Source organism: Fimicolochytrium jonesii (assembly GCF_025526975.1).
Source record: "Fimicolochytrium jonesii strain JEL569 chromosome Unknown EV422scaffold_8, whole genome shotgun sequence".
Taxonomy (NCBI): domain Eukaryota; kingdom Fungi; phylum Chytridiomycota; class Chytridiomycetes; order Spizellomycetales; family Powellomycetaceae; genus Fimicolochytrium; species Fimicolochytrium jonesii.
The window spans coordinates 379,217-395,250 of NW_026515675.1; the positions used below are offsets into that span (position 1 = coordinate 379,217).

General features: G+C 52.4%; 2 protein-coding genes across 2 annotated transcripts; both read left to right on the plus strand.

Moving 5' to 3' along the window:
* Positions 1 to 2: 2 nt before the first annotated feature.
* EV422DRAFT_495037 (uncharacterized protein) lies at positions 3 to 5,564 on the plus strand (the record flags this gene model as incomplete). Its single annotated transcript, XM_053067789.1, has 6 exons — positions 3 to 131; positions 387 to 2,080; positions 2,135 to 2,386; positions 3,443 to 4,523; positions 4,593 to 4,754; positions 4,869 to 5,564. 6 exons carry the CDS (start codon positions 3 to 5, stop codon positions 5,562 to 5,564), a joined length of 4,014 nt encoding a protein of 1,337 aa, XP_052926478.1.
* Positions 5,565 to 15,114: 9,550 nt separating this feature from the next.
* EV422DRAFT_614442 (uncharacterized protein) lies at positions 15,115 to 15,917 on the plus strand (the record flags this gene model as incomplete). The annotated part of the gene is made up of 1 exon (XM_053073925.1): positions 15,115 to 15,917. Exon 1 carries the CDS (start codon positions 15,345 to 15,347, stop codon positions 15,915 to 15,917), a length of 573 nt encoding a protein of 190 aa, XP_052926479.1. The 5' UTR covers positions 15,115 to 15,344.
* Between the last annotated feature and the right edge of the window lie 117 nt (positions 15,918 to 16,034).

Below are 16,034 nucleotides of genomic sequence, written 5' to 3' on the forward strand. Positions count from 1 at the left end.
GCATGGCTTCCGTCAAAGATAACACTCTGCTGCACCGACCGCGGCCTTATCAGCTGGAACTATACCAGCAAGCCCGTCAGCGCAATATTGTGGCCTATCTGGACACGGGAAGTGGGAAGACGCTGGTGTCTGTGCTCCTCATTCAGGACTTTGCGACGGAGCTGGTTGAGATCTCTTCAAAAGATATTCTCAACGACGTTTCCGTCGAACCAGAGGCGGACGGTGCTCCCGCTGAAACAGGGACTGCGGAGGAGAAAACCGACTCAGACCGTGTCGCTGAAAACGGTGTGGTTGGAGCCAGCGGTCAAACGAACTCCACGCAGCCTTCGCCAATAGCACCTTCCCCTCTCCAAGAGATAGTCCCCGGCGTGCACTTACCGGAGCAGCCGAAGAAGGTGGTCTTTTTGGTTCCCACCGTCCCGCTTGTAGCTCAGCAAGCAGCAAAGATTAGAGAAAATACGGACTTTGTAGTTGGCGAGTACTCGCGGGAAGATATTGTGTCGGTGGCGTACTGGGACATTCGTGGATGGTACTACGAGCTCTCTCAACGGCAGGTGCTTGTGTTTACTCCCCAGATCTTCCTCAACATCTTGACGCATGGCTTCCTTAAGCTGTCGCGGGACGTGAGTCTGCTTATCATCGATGAATGTCACCACGCCGTAAAGCAGCATCCTTACAATCTTATGATGAGAGAATTCTATCACTCGATACCATCGAACGCCGAAAGGCCGAAAGTTTTCGGGATGACAGCATCACCGATATACCAAAAAACTATCACTCGAGATGAATCAAAATTCAGACTACAGGAACTGGAATCGAATCTCGATTGCAAAGTCGTCACAGTCACAGACAGGAGCAGCCTGGGAGACTTCATTCCTCGCGCGTCGGAAACAGTGGTGGAGTACTTGGAGTCGGCGGATCGCGACTTTACGTACGCAAATCCGGTGAATGCATTAGAGGAAGTGATGCAAAATCCGTCCCTGTCGCAGTCGACTCGGTGCTACCACTTTTGGATGGCACGGCTGACGGAGGAGATCCAGAATTCCCGAGATGACGATGCGGCGGATGCTGCCGATCGATTGGTCCGAAGCCAGGATCAGATTCGGTCGATGAAGATCGAGTTGGGACCTTGGCTCGCTGGCAAAGCTGCGCAGGAGCAAATACGTGCCTTGTCGCATAGACGGAGAGGGCAGGCAAATCCAAAGGCACCCACGAAGGCATCCCACGGTAGCGACGTCCTGGCTGCAGGGAACGAGACATCGAAATGGAGGAATGCTTGCGCCGAAATGCCATCTCTATCGGAAATCACACAAAATGATATCACGCCAAAGGTGCACACACTCCTTCGGCTTCTAGAAGAACGCGCTCAGAATGCTACCGAAGGAGCAAGCTTCCGCGCTATGATTTTCGTCGAACGGCGGCTAAGCGCCAAAGTTTTGTCAGAATTTCTGAACCTCGTGGCGACCACTCGCTTTCCAGTAGTCAAATGCGCATTCGTCACTGGCCACGGCGCAAGCAAATCCGGCAAGACGGCCGGTCGTAGCGCGATGAACGTCACATACCAAAAGCGGACATTTGATCGGTTTCGAAAAGGCGACATGAACACGTTGGTGGTAACCAGGGTGGCGGAGGAAGGGCTGGACATTCCGGCCTGTAAACTCATCATCGTGTTTGATATCTTCCGCTCGCACACGGGGTATGTGCAGTCCAGAGGCCGCGCCCGTGATCTGGACGGCTCGGAGTACCTTATCATGGTCCAGCGGAACGACATGCACGCCCTGCGGACCGTTGCGCGGGCCAAAGTGGCGGAAGTGATGACGCAGGATATAGCCCAGGAACTGTCGGGACAGGCGTCGCAGCGGCAGATCGTAGCGGGCGAGATCACGAAAACGGATATAGATGATAATACCACCGAGCTGCTCCTAGGGGCGTTCGAGACGCCGCTTAGGTCGAAAGCCGGGGCGATAATTTCCGCGTCGGGGGCAACGACGTTGCTTCATCGTTACTGTGCCCTGGGGAGTTTGCAGCGGAAGGAATTGGCCGCATTCTATTCGCTCGAATTTGACCACCAGACGGGCACGTATGAGCAATGGCGGGCGTATGTCAATGATCACTTGTATGGATCGGTCAAAAGTGACAACACGACCGATGGGCCCAAGTCTCCGTACGGCTACGCATACGCCTTCCGTTTCCCTGCGTCGACACCCCTATCAAACGAGGTCGTTTATGGACCAATCCGCGGAACCAAAAAGCTGGCCCAGCAAAGTGTTGCATTGGCAGCCTGCAAGCGTCTATACGATGTCGGCGCACTGAACGAGCATTTGCTGCCCAACCTGCAATTTAAGAAGAAGCCCGGGGCCTTTTCTCTTCCAGCTCTTTTGCAAAAGTGGAGACTGAAGATGAACATAGACCCAGAGGTCAAATCCGCCATTTTGGCGACAGAGGAGGGAAGCCGAGAGATTGCTCTGGCGGACTATCCACGTGACGTGCCTAGCGTCTTTGGTGCCGACCAGGCTTGGACAAGAATCGGGCTTGACGTTGGCAGCAGCCTACCGAGCACAACGATGGAGCCAACACCATTCTATGTTACGATGATATCGCTGGGACCTGAAATAGACTCGGAGATCAGAAGTCAGCCTGGTGATCCACACGCAGACTTCATTCGCGAAACCCTCAGCGCGATTCCCGGATCGGACACTCGAACCCTTCCTTCCTACAGACGAAGTTTCGCAATCTTAACGACGCACCCGATACCCACGTCCGATATCCCGAAATTTGCGCTTTGGCTCGGCGGCGAACGAACCTGTCAGGTCGAGTTGCTGGCATGGGACCCTAATCAGAGACCGGGGGATGAGTCAGAATCTTCCACGGCGGGTGTAAGTGAAAATGCTATGGAAGAAGACGAGAATGAAGATGAGGAACATCACCGCGCTGTTCACCCGCCTCGCGAAACGATCGCCGCGAAGGCTGTCTTGTTCAGCCCAGATGAGCTGGAGTCCATCGTCAAATTCCAGAAAACTTTCTGGCATCTGGCTTCCAAGCATTCAACGCCGCTGGGCCGGCCGCTGAATAGTTCGTTGGGGAAAAGGAAGCGCGATGTGGTCGAAGCACCAATTGCGGAAGATCAAGCGAAGCAGGGTGTCGAGGAACATGCTTCCTTGCCCGTTGGAAAATCTGAAATTCTGGAGGGGGTGGCCCAGGAGACGAACGGCCCGAGCGCGACACACGGTCCCAGTATTCCAACCACACCCGTCCAACCTTTATCCGATGCTCGGACATCAGAGCCGAGAAAATATATGATTTTGCCGGTGCGAGGCATTCCGCTCCATCACGATGAACAAACCACAACCGTCAAACCCGCAGATGAGACTACGCCAGAGTGGATGATGTCATTGGACCCGCCCCGCTGCGAGTGGGTGCTTGACTGGCCGATGATCCGGAGATTGGCGGACGAAGAATTCGGGGATCTCTATGTGTGGATGGTTTTGCTTTCAAGGATGATGGCTTTGGCTCCGAACGCGAGTGCGGGATCTACGGTGGAAAACAACGAGTTGCGAGTTGCGGCAGGGACCGAGGGATATGATAGACTGGGGACAGTGTCAGTACAGGAACAGGGGGCCGCGTCGGTTCTAGATGACGACGATAAGGTTTGCGGACTGAAACGCAAACGAGTGGATGGAGAGGAATGGGCGATATCCAAGCGCCAGGCGGTGGAGAAGGCTTCGGCGTTCGACGTTTTGTTCACCCAACTGCAAAGCTTGGCTTCAAATTCAGTGGGAATTGAGAATGAAACATTCGATCAGCGACCGGAGATTCTCGAAAAGATCACGACCATTCTGAAAGAGCTAGTCATCCACACACCGCATAGCAACGTCAAGTATACTATCGAAGGCATAAACCTCGACATGCACCCCACTGCCAAGTTTGATAAACAGAAGCTGGGTAACACCGTCACTTTCCTCGACTACGTCACGAAGCAAGGCTACACAGTGCGGCACCCTGACACCAGTGGCATGATCGAAGCCCGCCATGCTCCGAACGTGCACAATTTGCTGCGACCGAGCAAGCGGATAACGCACGGGTTACCGCCCAAGGAGACTGCGCCTTCGACTCACAAAGTGTTCTTGGTACCGGAGGCGTGCAAGGTGTTGCCGTTCCCGCGAGATATATATCGCATGGCGGATATCTTTCCCTCCATTCTGCACAAGCTGGACGTTTATTGCACGATTGACGAGTTTCGGAAAAACATCGGATTGCCAGTGACGAATGAGACTCTTTTAGCTGCGTTTTCGTCGCCCTCCGCGCAGGAGATGAGCAACTATGAGCGGCTTGAGACGCTCGGTGACTCGTTCCTCAAGTATGCCGTGTCCATGGACTTGTTCAAAAGGTTTGCGGATGCGGACGAAGGGTTTCTGTCTACGCGACGGTCGCGCATTGTGAGCAATCGCAATCTGTTCAAGATCGCGTTGAAGCATCGGCTTTTTGCCGTGATGAACGTTACACCCTTCAACCCACGATCGTGGGTACCCCCATGGACAGCCCAGTCGAACAACCACCGGCGGCTCAATCGGGGAGCGGATCCCAAAGACGAGGACGGGCACCCGTTCGCTAGTGCGAAAGGGCCGTGGTGGAGACAGATTAGTCAAAAAATGCTGGCTGATTTCCTCGAAGCGCTCATCGGTGCGTATTACACGGACTCGGGGAACGATGTGGCGTTGATGTTTCTGCACCGATTTGGTCTCGTTTCCGACGCGGTCATCTCGCCGACAATGCTGTGTTTTGAAGACAGGCATGTCAAGGATGGTCAGAGTGGCGTGAAGGATCTCGACGGCGACTTGAGCCCGGAGGAGGGTATCATGGAAGCTGAGACGAAAGCTTCACCGGAAGGCCGTCAACCCTCCCTGTCACAATACCGGACGGAGACCATGGACTCTCTCAAGGCCGTTGAGCAGAACTTGAAATACCGGTTTAACAACCGCAGTTTACTGATGCAGGCGCTTACGCACGGGTCTGCCGTCGGCGCCGGTTCTTCCGGCTCGTATCAGCGATTGGAATATCTTGGAGACGCCGTCCTGGACTGGGTGCTGACGCGTTTTTTCTTCAACTCATACCCGCATCTCAGCCCGTCCGCGTTGACAGATTTGCGCCAAGCCGCAGTCAACAATGAGAGCTTTTCGCGAATGGCAGCGCTACTCGAGCTGCACAAATCTTTACGCCATGATGCCCCTGGCCTCCACGAAGAGATTGCGACGTACGTCAAATATCTCGGCAGCCTCGATAAGTCTGCTCACCCCATCGAAACGGCAATGGGCGGACCGAAGGTGCTGGGAGATCTTTTTGAAGCTGTGGCAGGAGCAGTGTTCATCGACTCTGGATGCAACCTTGAAGTCATGTGGACGGTGTTCAAGCCGTTAATGATTGACTTTTTGGAGATCCATGCCAATCCGGATGTGGTAACCAAGAGTCCGATTCGACAACTGCAAGAATTCTTCCAGAGGAGGGGCTTTGCAGTAAACGACGTCACTTACAGGTACGAGTCTCGCCTGGGGTCGACGATTGCATAGAGAACTGTTTTCTGATTTGTTCCTGTCACCACAGCTACGAGATCAAATGCCAAACTCATCATTGCGAGTTGAGAGTCTTGGACGAGCTCATTGGAGTGGCCGAGGCGAATTCGCAACAGCTTGCCAAGCGACTCGCGACGCTGAAGGGGTTGAGTTGGCTCACAGAGTCCGAAGAGAAGATCGCAGTGCTTCTCCAAACCAGTCAAGCTTTGCGGGATTAGGAGCTCTTAGGCGTCTTCGACCCACGAGAGACTATCAATGGGGTATATACAAGAGCATGAATGTACATAGACGTATTTATATGCATGGTTCGGCTTGCGAGCTTGGATTGTGTTCGCGACGAAGAGGCTTGGGCTTCAAGAGTTACTGTATCTGGATGGAGGCCGGTAAACGACCGTCTTTGACATGCAAGCTGAACTGGTTTACTGTAGCCTTGTTTGTATCCCCAGACTACCGCGGCTGTCTTTCTGTGGTGGGTTGGTCTCGGAGAACAACGCGCCTGTGGGACGTACCTAGTGACCCAGTGACGCCAGTAACGCGTTCACGTTACTGAGAACTTGACCAGTAACGCAAATCACGTGACCTCGCATGTATCTTTGGAAGTCACGATGTACGGCACTAATGGAAAACGTAAATGCCCTCAATGGGGCATTTCTGCCATTCATGGGTACAATGGAAATGATTAGTTATGCGTGTGACCATATGCTGGGTGAGGACTAGACTATTTGTTCGTACAGCTGAGGGTTATTGCGTTTTCGAGCGAGAAGTCCAAAGCGACATTGAAAATTGGCATAATTCTCAGCTTGGACACACTGGACGGCAACGACATGGCTGCGAACCCTACAGCAACCACAGAGGCCGCCACTGCAGCTGGTCTGGATGATGGTGACGGCCCGAGGGACGACGATAGCATAGTGGAGGACTTGGACGACGTGCAGGATGCGGAAGTTCACCAAAGCACCATTAAACTAATGCAAAAGAATGTGATGTGGACTACCTTCCACACAGGTTGTATAACTGATGTTCGTATACAATAACTACTTTGCTGTAAGGTATTGTAGATGGACTGGGTGTTCGCCAGCGCTGCTATTCGTTATGCAGTAAATGAGTTACTTCCAGTGAATAGGAACGCGCGACGAGCACTCTTAAAGTACCCATGAGGCCAGAGTCCACTGGAGAACACTCTCGGGAACATGTTTCTCTTAGACAGCGATACATGTTCCGCCGACGCGTCGTTCTCCAATTAGACTGGACAACCCACATTACACCCCCCCCCTCCCCCCCCCCCCCCACCCCCCCCCCAGATTCCACGATGCAAACCTACTCCTGCAAGCTTGAGCAATGTAGAATATGAAGGTGTCCGGGATCGCACCCAGCGCAATCCTTAATGGTCCTCCTCATCGGTCCAAATAACCATGGTTCTGCAGCAAAAAGCCATGGCTTTGCAGCGGAAAGCCACGGTTCTGCAACTGAACATCAGGATAGTATGTCATTCAGGAAATCTTTCCAGAAGACCGTTGTGGGAAGCGGCTTTTGCAAACCATTCTGATTCAATGGTAATTGCCATCCACGCTACCTGCTACCGGCAGCGGGCATCCCAGCTGTGAATGCAACGGGTGTGCTTTCTATTGCACGTTGCCTAATACAAGTTGTCAGGCAATGGATGTACGCAACCATTGAGCCAACAAAGTATTGAAACCTTAGCTGATATAGGTGTATCTGAGAGGTCACTAAGACTGGGTCGCCGATGACTGAGGGACGTAGCTGCCCAAAGGGCAGTGTTGTGATGTAGAAGACAGTAGTGTGGCTAGAGTAGTGCGATAGAAAGTAGTGTATTGAAGAGGATAAAGTGAAGAGAGGGGATGGGCAACAGGTCTGCCTTTTATACGAATCTGGGGCTTCTTTCTTGGGGATTTAGCTATGTGCTGGGGCGTCCAAAGAACCTTCTGAGACCCCCTCAGAACGCCCAAGGCGTCTCTGAGTGCCGCAGTTAAGGTTGGTAAGGTTTTGCCAAGTCTGTGTAGCCTGCTGATGCCCTCTTGGACGTCTGCCAAGTCCGCGGAGCCCGCGGAAGGTGCTACAGGCTTCCACAAGCCCAATAAAGCCCGATCTAGCTACTACAACCCAATCACAGCTCCATACGGGCACTACTGACCGCCATGAGCTCTAAGAACATCATGAAAGCGCAGTGCTGACGCCTGGATGTCTGGGAACTGGTCCAGACATCTTCAGAGCCTTCCAAGACGCGTCCTAAGTCTTGCAGAGCCTTCTAAGTGCCGCATCTTGGTGCTATCTCAATACTCCCTCTCACTTGAAGGCTCTGCAGCCTCTAAGTGCATCGCAGCTCTCAGACGTGTGAAGTCTGGCATGGGGAGGGGCTTGGTGAGCGCATCAGCTATCATCTCCTTTGTTGGGCAGTACTGGAGGGTAACTGTCTTGTGTGCGACTTGTTCACGAATGAAGTGGTATCGGATGTCGATGTGCTTGGTTCGTGCATGGTGAACTGGGTTTGTGGCGAGTGCCATAGCTCCTTGGTTGTCTTCCCAGATGACTGTGGGCCCTTGAGCGAGTCCTGTCTTGTCTTGGTGCATGCTCATTTCTCTGAGTAGAGATCTGAGCCACATGGCTTCTTTACAGGCGTCTGTGAGTGCCATGTATTTGCCTTTGGTGGAGGAGAGTGCTGTAGTGCATTGTTTGCGTGATTTCCAGCTTACTGGCCCGCCGAAGGTGAAGAGGTATCCTGTGGTCGATCTTCGAGTGTCTGGGCAGCCTCCCCAGTCTGAGTCTGACCATCCCACGAGTTTGGGGGTTCCTTGGACGGCTCCCATTCGAAGTTGGTAGTGTTTGGTCGTCTTGAGATACGCCAGAATGCGCTTGGCAGCTTTCCAATGTCCTTTGCCTGGATTGGCTAAGAACTGGCTCACAGCTCCAACTGCTTGGGCTATGTCTGGTCTTGTGCCGATCATTGCGTAGATCAGACTGCCTGACAATGGCTCGATAGGGCTTGTTCTGCATCTCTGCAGTCTCTTCAGGCGTTTGAGGTGCCATTTCCTTGGTGAGAGGGCTTCCCACGACGCTGGGAGTTGATACAGGCTTGCAATCGGTCATCCCGTATGTTTCAAGGCATTTTTCGATGTACCCAGTCTGGTTGAGCAGTCAGGAGTCGTGTGGCTCGGTCTCGAGTGACTAGGAGACCCAGGAAGTAGTGCAGGGCACCTAGATCACGCATTTCGTACGCCTTCTGAAGTTCCTTGGCCTTGAAGCTGTCAAGATCGAGGCTCTTGTTGCTCATAAGTATGAGATCGTCCACATAGAGGATCAGGATGAGGAGCCAGCCCTCAAGAACCTGATATAGACGCAATGGTCTGAATCAAGACCAGTGAAGCCTTTCTCAACGAGAGTGCCGTGGATTTCGATGTTCCACTCCCTGGGGGCTTGTTCGAGACCATAGAGTGTCTTCTTGAGTTTAAGCACTAAGATGCTCTTCTCCTGGCTTGATGTAGCCCGGTGGCTGCTTCATATAGATCTCCTCACTGAGTGTCGGGTTCAGGAATGCAGTGGATACGTCCATTTGGTCCATTTCGAGGTCCTGAGCTGCTCCCCACATGACAGGAGTAGCCGAATGGTGTCGAACTTGGCCACTGGTGCGAATGTTTCGTTGTAGTCAACTCCCTCTTCTTGTGAGAAGCCTTGGGCGACTAGTCTGGCCTTGTAGCGTTCGAGACTGCCATCAGCATTCGTCTTGATCTTGTAAATCCACTTGCATCCGACAAGGTTGCCATCTTTGGGTGCTGGACAGAGCTCCCAGGTGCCGTTCTTGACGAGGGATGCGTATTCAGCATCCATGGCTTCCTTCCACTTGGCTGAGGCGTTGGAGTTTAGAGCTTGCTTGAGGGTTTTGGGCTCTGTGTGCAGTACTTCGGTAGCCAGGGCATAGGCAAGGTTGCTTTGGCGTACTGCAAGTGCTCTGGGAGCGTGTGATGCGTCCGTAGTGCACCAAGTCATCATCTTCCTGGTCTTCCTGGTCGTCTAGGTCCTCTGGGGCCTCTGCCCATTGATCAGTGTCAGGTTGTGGGTTGGGAGATGAGTCAGGGAGGCTCAGAATCCCCCCCTGCAGCGTGCGGGCCGTAATTCGGTGGTGTCTGTGGGCTTGGGTGCGTGTGAAACAATGTTGTCAGGCTCAGGATCGAATTCAAAGCTAGCTAAGCTGTCATAGGAGCGATCTGATGTGTCTTCATGTGTATCTTCGTTGTCCAGGCTGTTGTAGAACTTGTTTTCATTGAACTGGACGTCTCTTGATTCGATAATGGTGCCCTGATCATCGGGTTCGAGTGACTGGAGCCTCCAGGCTTTGCTGGAAGAGCTATAGCCGAGAAAGAGGCACTTCTTGGCTTTGTTGTCCAGTTTTCCTCGGTTTTTCTTGAGTACCATAGCATAGGCTATGCATCCAAACACTCTGAGATGAAGGAGGATGGGCTTGCAACCAAAGAAGGCTTCGTATGGCGTCTTGGAGTTGTCTAGGGCAACTGTAGGGCAGCGATTTCTAATGTGGACAGCTGCAAGCAGCGCTTCTCCCCAGTACTCGTGTCCAAGACCAGCCTGGGTGAGTGGGCAGCGTGCCATTTCGACTAGAGTTCGATTCATACGTTCCGCTACTCCGTTCTGCTGTGGGGTGTCGGTACCAGCGCGCTGATGTTGGATTCCAGCCTTTCTGAGTGCGAGGGTGAATTGGATGGATTCGTATTCGCCTCCTTTGTCCGATCTGAGGACTTTGATGGATTTCCCAGTCTGTTTCTCCATAAGAGCCTTGTATTCCTCCCATGCATCAAAGGTATCGCTTTTCTTGCGTAGGAGCTTGACCCAGACGATTCTGGACTTGTCATCAATGAATGATGCAAAGTAGGTACATCCCCCAAAGGTAGACGTCCTCATGGGGCCACAGAGGTCAGTGTGGATGAGTGCCAGGACATCTGTGGCTCGGGTAGCTTGTTTCTTTGGGAAGGGAGCTCTGGACTGCTTGGAGAGCGTGCAGACTTCGCAGATGTGGCCATCAGGATGTCCGGTGACTGTGATATCACGTTGGTAGCCATTGGTGAGCTTCTGGACGTCTTGGGCATTCAGATGACCAAGTCTCTGATGCCAGATATGAAAGGGTGTGCTACGAAGTGCTCCTGCTGAGTAGGCGTGTTCAGGGGTAGCTTGGGCTGTCATGGTGTACAGGCCGTTGTCCTTGAGAGCCCTGAAGGCGAGAGCGCCATCCCTGGTCTTGATTGTGCATTCTGCACTCGAAAACTCGACTTGTGCTCCGTTCTCAGTCAGCTGGGCTACTGAGATGAGGTTCTTTTCGAGTTTGGGAACAAACCAGACGTTTCGAAGGGTGCCAGCGTGCTCCCCTTGTGTTCTAATCGAGATGGAGCCTGTTCCGATGGCTAGGACTGACCGGTTATCAGCTAGCTGGACCTGGATCTCAGTTTCCAGCGTCTTCTAGTCCTGGAGCCATTCCCTGACATGTGTCATGTGTGAGGAGGCTCCTGAATCGATAATCCAGCACTCTGGGTTGATTTTCGTGCGTTTCATAGCTGCCATGAAGAGGAACCCGGTTCCCTGGCTGGCCTGGTGTGGTTCGGCTGGATTTGCATTGTTGGCTTGAGCTAGCTCTCGTTTGAGCTTCTTGCACTCGTTCTTCCAGTGCCCTTCAATACCACAGTGGTGGCACTTTCCCTTCTTCCTGGCGAACCTGGCTGAACCCCCAGCCTCCTGCTGGTGTCCCCCGTCCCCAACAAAGGCGTTTCGAGTCGATCTGACTGGTTTTGAGTTCTCCTTGCGCCTAGCTTCTTCATTCAGAAGTCTGGCCGTCAAGAACTCCATGTCTAAGTCGTCTGCCCTGCTTTCGAGGCTTGTGATGACTTGTTCGTAGCTGTTTGGTAACCTGTATATCAAGGTCGTCATGATATCGTCTTCGGGTACTGGTGCGCCGCTAGCCTCCAGCTGTTGTGCGAGCTGTCTGACTTTGTTGATGTGGTTTGTGATCGAGTCAGACTTGTTCATAGTGATGGTAAGGAACTTTCGACGTAGGAAGAGCTTGCTGGCGAGCCCCTTTTGTTTGTGCACCTCAGCTAGCTTAGACCAGGCTTCCCAAGCCGTCTGAGCTGTATGCACATGCATAAGCTGCGTGTCGTTCAGACTGAGGCAGATGTATGCCAAAGCCCTCTTGTCCTTCCTCTCCATCGACTCCTCCTCCTCCCCGTCAGCCCCCTTTCCCTGCGACGAGCTTGCTGTAGCCGTAGCTCCTTCCTTCTCCTTCTTCCCAACTTCCATTGCCACCCAAAGTCCCTTTGCCTTCAACATCATCATCATCCTAAACTTCCATAGATGGTAGTTCTCCCTGTGAACTTATCCACCATAAGTTTCGAAGTCTCTGAGTCTCCAGCCATTGTGTGTTCGAGCTAAAGTTGTCTGTTTCGGGTGTGTGGACGCGTTTTGGATGACGCTGTATTGTTGGACGCGTTTTGAGTGTCAAGTAGTGCGTATCTTTTCGAGTTGAGCACTTTGGCGCGTTTTTCGGTCGGAAACTGGTGATTTTGGAGGGATATGTGGAGTGTAGGGCGTAGGAAGCGTCCGTAGGGGGTTGGGAACGTCTTGAATGGGATTGGCGAAGACGGTTTTAGTGATGATAAAGCTCAGGGCTCATAACCTATTGAAACCTTAGCTGATATAGGTGTATCTGAGAGGTCCCTAAGACTGGGTTGCCGATGACTGAGGGATGTAGCTGCCCAAAGGGCAGTGTTGTGATGTAGAAGACAGTAGTGTGGCTAGAGTAGTGCGATAGAAAGTAGTGTATTGAAGAGGATAAAGTGAAGAGAGGGGATGGGCAACAGGTCTTCCTTTTATACAAATCTGGGGCTTCTTTCTTGGGGATTTAGCTATGTGCTGGGGCGTCCAAAGCACCTTTTGAGACCCCCTCAGAACGCCCAAGGCGTCTCTGAGTGCCGCAGTTAAGGTTGGTAAGGTTTTGCCAAGTCTGTGTAGCCTGCTGATGCCCTCATGGACGTCTGCCAAGTCCGCGGAGCCCGCGGAAGGTGCTGCAGGCTTCCACAAGCCCAATAAAGTCCATTCTAGCTACTACAACCCAATCACAGCTCCATACGGGCACTACTGACCGCCATGAGCTCTAAGAACATCATGAAAGCGCAGTGCTGACGCCTGGATGTCTGGGAACTGGTCCAGACATCTTCAGAGCCTTCCAAGACGCGTCCTAAGTCTTGCAGAGCCTTCTAAGTGCCGCATCTTGGTGCTATCTCAATACAAAGCTCTGTTGTTCAGAGTCAATGCCTATGTGTACCTCCGGGCATACAACCACTGAGTCTCCAGGAGTGATCACTTCCTGCTTACTCATTATGGACGGCGGCCGTAAATGCATTTACCCTATGCGGATGTCGTTTACCATCAAGGGGTCATGGTAACACTCGTTTTGTGTAGCACGATGCAATCCCTCCACAGCTTTGACTTATGTCCAACAATATCGTGAATGAGAACTTCTCTGCTCAATTGCAGCGATATCCGATGTTTTTCTTGAACAGAAGGTCCCATCTGGCTACAGATCATTCATGGCTTTCAGCCAACTGTGCACTCTTGCATTGCAGAGCCTCAGTTCCCTTGGAGCGCTTCCACTTTCGCTTAATTGTAATGGATTCTACTTCACCAAGGACCAAGATGAAGTCGTCCAATGCAGCGCAGTCTTTCACTCGCTCGTGCGTTTCCCATGTAGTCTGCTCAGGTGGCCAACCAACCCAGTGAACGAGATACTGAGGTTTTCCATGGAGCAACCTAGTAGTATTCTTTGTCGCCTTTGACTTGGATGGGCATTGGGTTAGAGTCATCTACATTGTCGATGCGCATTGGATCTAGAGTCGCCTCGTGCCATGGCTTCAAGATATCCGTCTGGAAGACCGGGTATAAAGCGCCCATTAAAGCTGGCAGCTCCAACTCGTATGTTCCCGGGTGTGGTCCTTCCTTCTTCACGATGAAGGGTCCAAGCCAGCTCTGTCTGAACTGGAGTGGCTTCTTGTTGAAAGCAGGGATTGTTATCCCGTCGCTGTGACGTTCACGATCGTGATACTTCGCTTGTTTGTCCTGGGCTTCCTGCAGTCTCTGATGCACTATGAGTTCAATGGATCAGTATGCCTCAGCACGCTTCTCCATCTGTACAATGAGCTCACGCCATGACTTATGCAAGAATGGGATCTACATATCGTCCATACGTTGCAACACCTTTGCATCAACTTGCCAATGCATCGGTGCCTGCGGAATTCTACCCAGATCAACCTCGAAAGGGCAGTATCCAGTGCTGTTCTGCATACGGTTGTAGGCAAACTCCAACAACGGCAGTTTGTCAACCCAATCGTCTCCCGTTACATCAAGGTATGGTTTAAGCTTCCTCTTCAAGATAGGGAGACACCGTTCGCCCTTTCCGTCCGTCTGTTGGTGTCGTGCCGTGCTCAAGCTCTGCTTAGAGCCCAACAACAATTGAAACACCTTCCAGAACTCTGCCAGGTAGCGTGGATCTTGATCTCCGACAATCACAGCTACAGTACCTGTATGGCGCTATGCTTGACGGAAGTAAAGCTGGGCCAACTCCTCAGCAGTTATTGGGGGTGTTGCAGGTATAAAGTACGCGTGCGATGACAGATAGTTGATGAAGACAATAGTACTGTTGTAGAACGCATCACTATGCACCTTCCCCCCCCCCACGACCGTGTTATTGGCATCAAGACAGGATCCATACCAATCATGTGCCAGCATCGGTCGGGAATTGGGAGCAAACGAAGTAAGCCAACACGCTTACCTGTCGGCAAGCTTGCAATACAGTTCCTCGTAAAGCAGCTGGCACGTAAAACTTATCATGATACAGTAAACAATCATGCTCATCGATTGAAAAACGTCGATCGAATGTAGACTGCTGTTCCTTTGGCTGTGACAACGCATTCTTCTGAGAAGCAAAGTACTCATCAGCCTCCAAGGTTTATACCCAATCCTCAAGCGTAACATTCCCCAAAAGAATATACTTGATGTTATGGACGACGCGTCCATACCATGCGCTTACCTCATGACAGCATCCCAACAGTCAGTCAATGTCAATTCCCTGTCAAAACCTGACATCTGCCAAACCTCGCAGCCGCACGCAGCCGCGCTACCCCACACCTGCCACTGCCTTCATTTCTCCACGCAGCCGCACGTAGCCACACCTCCCAACACTCGGCGCTTACAAACCCTTCTCCATACTTCCCCACGTACCCGCCCACAGCCTCAGCGTAGCCACCCCATCCCCAGTCTTCTGTTTCCATACTTCCCCACGTACCCGCCCACAGCCTCAGCGTAGCCACCCCATCCCCAGTCTTCTGTTTCTATGCTTCCCCACCCTTGGCGCTTCTCTTGGCTTCCCTCTCATTCCGTACCCTTCTGCTTCCCCACGCTTCCCCAGCCTTCCCAGAAAAACATAAATAGCCGCCTCCCCTGAGCTCCCCACTTCCTGATCCCCCAGCAGATCAACACCAGTTCTTCCTAGTCTTGTTCTAGTTCTTGTTTCGGTCTGAATACCATTACCTGTCAACAACCTGCACCACAAGTTGCCTCTATTTCCATCGGCTCCGCCCTTTCATAACAGTCACGCTGGGCATCTTCGATGACCCCTCAGACATGCTCCCGAATCGCGTGGCGTAGACGAGATGGATAGCTTCACGATTTTTTTTTCTACAGGTAGCTTTCATAACAGAAGCTGCAATGGAGGATCAAAAGGATACGCCAGTACAGAAGAACACAAATCGGCCTCCTACTCCAGTTCCTGACGCAGACGATGGGATAAACAAAGTGCTTGACGCAACCATCAAGGAACGCCAGAAGAAGCCTAGAACAGCAGCTCAACTGGAGGCTTTGAAGCGAGCGCAACAGAAACGCGCGGAGAACCTGCGGAAGCTCACCAAGATGAAAAAAGAGCAGGAAACGGAGGAGGCTAAGCGTCGCGAGTTAGAGGAGAAGGAAGCTGAGAAGGAACGAGCAAGGAAGATCATCGAGAAGTACGAGCGAGAAAAGGAGAAAGCCAAATTGAAAGCCAAGGAAGAGAGGGCCGCTAGGAAGGCGGAGCGGCATCAAATGGCAGGTGTGGAGCCAAAACAAACAGCAGCCAAGAAGAAGCCAATCGCGGCGGCACAACCCCAACAACGCGCGGCGAGTCCAGAGCTGCCGGATGATCTGGCCTACAGTAGCGAGGATGAAGCCACGACCGTCTCGGTTCCAACAGCTCAATCAATTCCAGTTGACGAGTTCATGGGGATCTTCGGGATGCGCTGGAGGTAAGAGTTGCAACCGTCGACTGTTCTTTTTTTTTCTTAGACAGAAAGCAAGACAGCAGGACGGCGCTAAACATCAGCATGAGCACGAACCCGGTCGTCCCGGCAAACTGGCAATATGCGT